At 33.6% G+C, this 7,408-nt stretch overlaps 1 protein-coding gene across 1 annotated transcript in view; it reads right to left on the minus strand.

Annotated features, from left to right (window-relative positions):
- Positions 1–2,805: 2,805 nt before the first annotated feature.
- Positions 2,806–7,408, minus strand: part of LOC100166814 (sodium-coupled monocarboxylate transporter 1) — a 12,047-nt gene continuing 7,444 nt past the window's right edge. The window contains exons 4-11 of the mRNA XM_001948561.5: positions 6,071–6,138; positions 5,823–5,977; positions 5,276–5,525; positions 5,023–5,132; positions 4,632–4,815; positions 4,468–4,554; positions 4,111–4,274; positions 2,806–3,723 (exon numbers count right to left, since the gene is read on the minus strand). Coding sequence (XP_001948596.2) covers positions 3,438–3,723; positions 4,111–4,274; positions 4,468–4,554; positions 4,632–4,815; positions 5,023–5,132; positions 5,276–5,525; positions 5,823–5,977; positions 6,071–6,138 — 1,304 coding nt within the window. The 3' untranslated portion in view covers positions 2,806–3,437. The remainder of the gene's footprint in view (positions 3,724–4,110; positions 4,275–4,467; positions 4,555–4,631; positions 4,816–5,022; positions 5,133–5,275; positions 5,526–5,822; positions 5,978–6,070; positions 6,139–7,408) is intronic.

Consider the following 7,408-nt stretch of genomic DNA (forward strand, 5'->3'; position numbering starts at 1 on the left):
GAAATCGGTCACATGTTATAAAACAATAAATTATATCAATAACAAAAAGAGACGAGTACGGTTTAAGCAAGCGTAGCACATTTATAATGGTAAGAGCAAAGAGTGTTACTTTCTTATACAAAAGGAAGGGTAAAGGGGGTATCTACAGTCGAAGGACGACCTAGTTTCGAGGCTCGCGATAACCCTTTGAAAAAGCCGCCTAACACTCTCTGGTCAGCATAGCCGTATATGGTACCTCTCAGTAGTGCATGAGCACCAGCCACAGAGTGCACGAGCACCAGTCATCTCGTCAACAACCCCTCTCGAGTGCATGAGCATCAGACGGCAAACAGCATCCAAACCACAACTTTTCTACACCGAATTCTACGAGCGGCAACTGGACTCCTTGTGTTGAGCAATAATCAGTGCGTGTTCATTATTTCGAGTTGTTTAATTTTAAATATTATTTCGTGTCACCTAAAACTGATACAGCATAGCCCTGCAGGGACGGCTGCGAGTCAGGTAAGACTTTTGGTACAATAATTTGTGTTGATCGCTGGTATCACGCAGTAAAATCATTTGCTTACAACCTTACTGTACGGTGTATTTGATCATATTCTTGAATCACGACCTCGAGAGCCCTCCGACGATCAGGAGGAAGGTAATAGCTTAAATCAGGTAATTCTAATATAACTATTGACAGGCGTCTTATTTATATTTATGTTATTATTATATACACCATTCCTCCCTTTTTTTGAGTTACAGCATTTAATCACGAATTTTTTTTTCTAATACTACGATGTCATAATATATATCAGCAGCAGCGTAGTCCATCCATATGAAGTATGAACCGTAATAATGTACATGTGAAGAAGCTAGCGTAAGGTGAATTTATTCGTTGACGGTAAGTTTTGTCTCATCTCGATTATAATAATATGACGTACCGTATTGATGTTTACGTATATTTTCCACGACGTCTAGTGCTCGCATTATTCAACATCATATCGTCAATCATATTAAAATAATAATATAATATGAAGTACAATATATTATATATTATTATGCGTGTATAACAATATAATAGTAAAAATTGTTGTGGGATACATCTCGATCGGCCCGGTCGGGGTATTGACATTGACTGCAACCATGTTATATATTATAATATATACGCTGCTCATCGATCAAGACGTCTGCCGTGACGGCATATTTTACGATGATATTATAATATTGTATAGGTACAGTCTTCATATATATTATTTATTTTTTATATTATATACGTTTGATTATAACAAAGGCCGGAAAATATACATCGTCACGACTTTACACTGACGCGTATCGATCATAACGTGTGCTTCAAGTAACACATTAAATCATATAATATGGGAATATTGATTTCCAAAACGGCATGTTTACAAGTTTACTGTACTCAAATATAATAATTACAGCCAGAAAACAATTATAATTGTCTATCATTAATAATATACAATTATACCAACGATTTACAACTTACCACGAATTCATTCAGTCGCCAGATAAAATAAAATATATAATAATATTATGTTGTATCATGATTTTTTTTTTGCTTTGACATAATCAAATATTGTACGGCGTAATGCATAGACAATAAAGATACATTTGTGTATCGAAAAACATTTTAGATTTTGAGCGGAGCGATGATTATATTGATCTTCCAATGACTTGTATTTTTTATTCAATTTCTTAATTTTTAATTTTTGTATTTGTCATCACCTTTTTAAGCATTAAAAGTGTTTAGATTTTCAACTTCAATATATTAATTGACATTTTCACCAAATGTGAATATTAATTATTAGTATTTCATCTAAATATAGAATAATTTTCAAAATATTTTGAAATCCAATTTTCACCTGGTTAAAAAACTTGATAATGTAATACAAGTTTTCTCGTCCACGCGCTATACGAATATTACGTAAATTATGTTATAGTCATAATGTACATTGTACATATTATTATTAAATATCAGTTTAAGGTATTTTTGAATGAATAATTTATAGAATGGTCTGCGTGATAAGGCAGGTGCTCAACAATACGAACAATCATTGAATTTTAATAAGTGTACACTGTAGATATCGTTTGGTTTCGTTTTAAATACAAATGCGAGATAATCCCAGCAAAAATGTATAGAAATACAACAATAACATGTTGAGTATTTTTAGTTTAATTATTGTTCGTACAGCGCATTATTTCCAAAAGGATTATACCTGTTGATAATCGTAAGTCTTTTTACTGTGTGTCTGTAACTGATAAACGTGTAACCACATATACTTTTAGTAGACGATACCGTGTCTTTAATAATTAGTTTGTTACCTACCTATATATATAACAGTTGAGGACGTTGATAAGATTTTATGTACCTAATATTAAGTAAAACATTGATTTAAGACAATTATCATTGTGTAAACAAATACCTGTTAATACGTTGTTAAACACATTATTGAGCAATAAATTACAAGACTGAACAATTGATTAAAATAATTAAAAAAAATTACATCAAAATCACAAGGCTATATTTCTGTGAACTACACGGGAAATCGTCAAGTCTATATAACTTAAAGACTTAAGACAAAACGGGATTATAACGATAGGTATGTAGTAGGTAGGTACTTGAGTTTGTCTCACATTGAACCTACCTATTGTAAAAACTAAAAAGTAAAGTGTAGAGTATAAACTATATTAGTTGATTAGTTGAATCTGTATTAAAAATTCAAAAATACACCCATCTACATTATAAATTTTACAATATTATACCTTGGAAATTATCATCAGATAAAATCAATAAAATTATAATTATTAATCAAATAGTGTTTGTATTATGATAAAAAAAATACATATATATATATAAAGATTTAAAATGTTTAACATGCATTAGATATTATAATATATGTATATATAATATATATATTATATATACCTATAGATAACTTGATTTGATTAAATTTAAGTCTTAACTTTTAATAAATATTTTATTGAAACTTAGAAACTTGAAATCTCATAGGTTTATCTGTGATGCGGTACAAATATATACATATATTCTATTATGTAATATATATGTCTATCCTAAATTCCCTTATTATACATAGTATTTCCGCGATGCAAATATATATACCTAACACCTACTTATTAGTTGAACAATAAAATGTTAAAGGTTGGCATTTTCCATATACCTACATAGAAGTTACTTCCAGAACACTTGGAACAGCCTCTGAACGATCCAACTTCTGTGGCTAATTTTTTAACATACCTACACTATATTTTGATTATTATTAATGTGTAAAAACGCAATCGATAATAAAATTGTGTAGGTATACATTTCCAAGTAGTAAAAAAACGAGCCTTATTGTTATTATTTTCCGTATAATATTATTAAAGATAAAACACTATATTCGAGTCGGGTGGTACTATACGGTCGCTAATACACGTCATAGTTTGGTTTCCTGAGACACTGCTTCGTACGTGTCTGTCTTGTTGTGGGTGGTTTTACCGTTCAGAACCGTCTCGGTCATGTACTTCGGATACACAAAGTTCCGTATACAGGGCGTTAGCAGTCTGGGGTCTACGTTCTCGTCCGTGGGGAACATCAGGCTAACGGCAAGTCCGACGGCGATCCCAACCAAAGTGCCGATGGTACTGTAGTGCATGTATGAAACCGTATAGATTTTCCAAACGTTTGGACTCGCATATACGTCTTCGTTCAACCGGCTTAACCTGTCATCAAATACGATACCATAAAAATATAAAATAGGTAATGGGTCAATGGCGTCAATTGGGGAGGGGCAGGGTGGGCATTTGCCCTCCCCCCCTTGTCATTAATGGGCCGCTGTCGGGCTAGGTATGGGCTAGTTGTTGGGCCTTCATATAGTAGCTAATAGGTAATAATCAGGGTTGGAATTTTATAGCATTTGCATATTTCTTATGAAATGCTTAAAAAATAGCAGAGTAAGCTAAAAATGTGTTTCGTGATACATACGACTTGTGCGAAACGATCGGACGAAACATCTGTCGTTGGTATATAGATGTATCTTATAATATTATTATAGCACAATGTCATCGATCGTATGTATGGCTGTCTGTTTTAATAAAACGTATATTTACCCCGAAAAATCTGTATGATTTCTGAACGTAGTGTTGGCAGGACATCCAGATATCGAAACGTCCTTCTCGACGAACATCAATTCCTTGTCGTATATGGCGAACTGAGCTCCAGCAACTATCCAAGCCATGACAGCTAAGCTAGTTAACATCCCACACATCGCTCCCTATATACATGAATGTAACATATGTGTGTAAATAATTATTGTATTTTGCTATAGCTGTAAAAGTGGCGCATGAAAGAAAATTTACATTTAATTGACCACCTCGTAAAATATCTTATTGGGTTTTAAATATTTACGTTTCGTAATTTTAAATAATTCGGAATCAGCTCGAATTAAATATTTTAAGCATACTTACTCTGGAGTTTGCCCATGGAAAACAAACCCCTAACGTGAATACTGACAATAACGCTCCACTCGTCACACTGCCCAGACTAATTGACATCTATATAATACACAAAGTGTCATGCATTATTTTTACAATGCAATTATTAACAGTGGTCTACTTTAAGACGTATATACTTGAAGGATTCCGTTCATTTTTTCGACCACAAACACCAAGATCACGCATATGAAACCGCTGATCACTGCGATGCATTTCATGATAACGCTGGCCGTCAAATCGGTCACTGTTATGCCCATCATTTTCACTATGAAATCTTCGTAAATCGTACCGGACACAGTGTTAATCTGCGCTGACATTGTACTATAGAATTTACGCGTCATAACGGTTAGTATCATTCGTTTTGTATGGAGGAGGGACTATGGGATTTTTTTAATATAATATAGGCTAAAATAAACACGGTCAATGAGAGGACGGGCTATAGCCCCTTTAAGCTCCCCTGGCTACACCTCTGCATATATGTATTAAGTAGGTTTATAGTAATGTATATAGTAATATTATATTATATACCTCAAGGCAGCGCTAACAATACCGGAAACGAATAGACCGGTGAGCCCTGGAAATTTCGAGGCCACGTCCATCACATAATACGGCACTAATTTCCTGTCGTTGTCTATGTACTGAAATCATTAATTCAATTTAATAATTAATCAAACGCACAATAATAATAATATAAGAGGCACGCATCGTTATAAGTTATAAGTTATAACTGTAATATATAATATTTTGTCGATGCGCGATGCGCCGTAATGAAAAAACTGACATTAGCCATCAAGGGATCGCAGTCTTTGTACTTGGCGTAGATCAACATTCCTATAGCGCCGGTCAAGAGTTTAACGACAGCCATACCCAGAACAAAGAAAATCGCAGCTTTTCGAGCTTTCGCATACGTGGGCAATGCTACAAAACGTTGAACGGCTCCCGGATGAATGCCCAGTGATGCGAGCCATTGAAACGTCGTGCCTATGCTGACGGTCCAAAAAGTATTTCTCAAAAACGGATTTGGGTCCATCCTAAGTGAAATACAATTTAAAATCAGTCCTTTATAATAAGTAAATCTCATTGCGGTAACAATAATATGCGATGGGTGGCAAAAAAAAAATAATAAGAAACGTGAAACCAAATAAAACGCACAACTATTATAATAGAAACCGTTCAGTTGTTGTTCGAATAATCACGTAAAATATTTCTTGCGCCAAAAATACATGGGTGGGTCTTGATATGTCTTATTATAAAATATTTTAGCCACATGAACGAATATTTAAATTCAAATAAAACAATTAAAAACGGTTAAGTATACGAGTAAATACTTAAAAAATTCTATTCGGCCTCCTTCTTGGTTGGCTCTGATCATGCTTCCGAACCCTCCGACTTGTATAGCACCCAATATGATCACGATCATGATTGAAACGGCTGTGAAAATGCTTTGAATCGCATCTGTCCACACTACTGCCTTCAGTCCACCCTAACAATTGCAATATAACGCAGTTAAAACCGAATAAGTTTAAAATCAAACGATCACATTAATGTTTAATGATAAGCGTAGTATTAAACTTACGATGGTGGTATAAAATATACAAATGACGCAAATGATCACGGTTATTAAATGCACATCGAGTCCTGTAACTGTTAATACGAAAACAATGGTTATTGTTGATATCTATGAAGTATTCAAATCAATTGTGCATTTATACGTTGTGTAAAACTTAAAAAGATGTCAGTGTAACATAAAATATTGTTGTCTCTATGTACTTACCACGCACTCATTTTAACAAATACTACTTGCGAATTTCTCATTTTTTGCCATACAGTTAATAAGTAAACATACCTAAGTTCATAACCTAATACAACGTTTACTAATAAAATGACTTATATGAGCTTATAATCCATAAATGTAGCAGGCGCGGATCCAAGAGGGGGCCAAGGGGCCATGCCCCCCCCCCCGTAGACTGGTGGATTTTATATTATATCTATTTTCGGCAGCCGATAAAATGTATTGTTTTGCCGATAGCGTTTCGGCCGTGTCCGTTTTCATCGTTCGCCGTCAAAAAGCTAATCTAATCTAATCGAATATTTAAACTTGTTAGATGCAATAAAATGTCTGGCTGTTTGTAGTACCTATCTATTTTATTATTGACGATATTTATTGTGTAATGATAATTTGTTAGTTGACATATAGCTACGATACAATACGCACACAGCCGCAACTGTCGATAATCAACATCAAACGTGACACGTGTATAGTTGATCATTTTTTAATATTTGTAATATTTTATTATTAATTTTCTAATAATTTTATGTATTTTATTGTACTGATAAACTGGGATTTAAATAATAATATTTACCTATTAGCTTACATGGTATGTACAATGTTTTTATCAGACTTAGGCTGACATTTTATTTAAGATGGCCAGGGCCGGCGCTATAAATTTTTTTTTTTTGGGTGTATTCACTATAATTTGCCGACTGAAAATTAAGTGATTTTCCGACTATACTATTCTGCATACTCAATGACTCACGTAATTTACATACAAGTAAATTTTTTAATAAATACATCTAACTTGTTCGTCTCACGAAAACAGGATATTTGTATCGTTATTCATTGAGATACTATCCAATGAATTAATAATATCCCCAATTAGGTTGAATAAGTACTAAATAAGGGGCCTCACTACGGCCATTATTTGAAGGGCTACATTTAGGCTAATCTTGTCATAGCCACCCGAGATCTATGTGTTAGCTGTAAATGATTATTAGTGTGAGTGAAATCAAATGAGGGTATCGTCTCTCGTACGCGCATATACATGTCAATAACTTGATAAATATATCAATTTCACTACACGAATTTTACAAAAACATACGTTTGTCTTTACAAAATTAAAGTTAGTTAACGTTG

This window comes from Acyrthosiphon pisum, chromosome A2, assembly GCF_005508785.2.
Source record: "Acyrthosiphon pisum isolate AL4f chromosome A2, pea_aphid_22Mar2018_4r6ur, whole genome shotgun sequence".
NCBI classification, from domain to species: Eukaryota; Metazoa; Arthropoda; class Insecta; order Hemiptera; family Aphididae; genus Acyrthosiphon; species Acyrthosiphon pisum.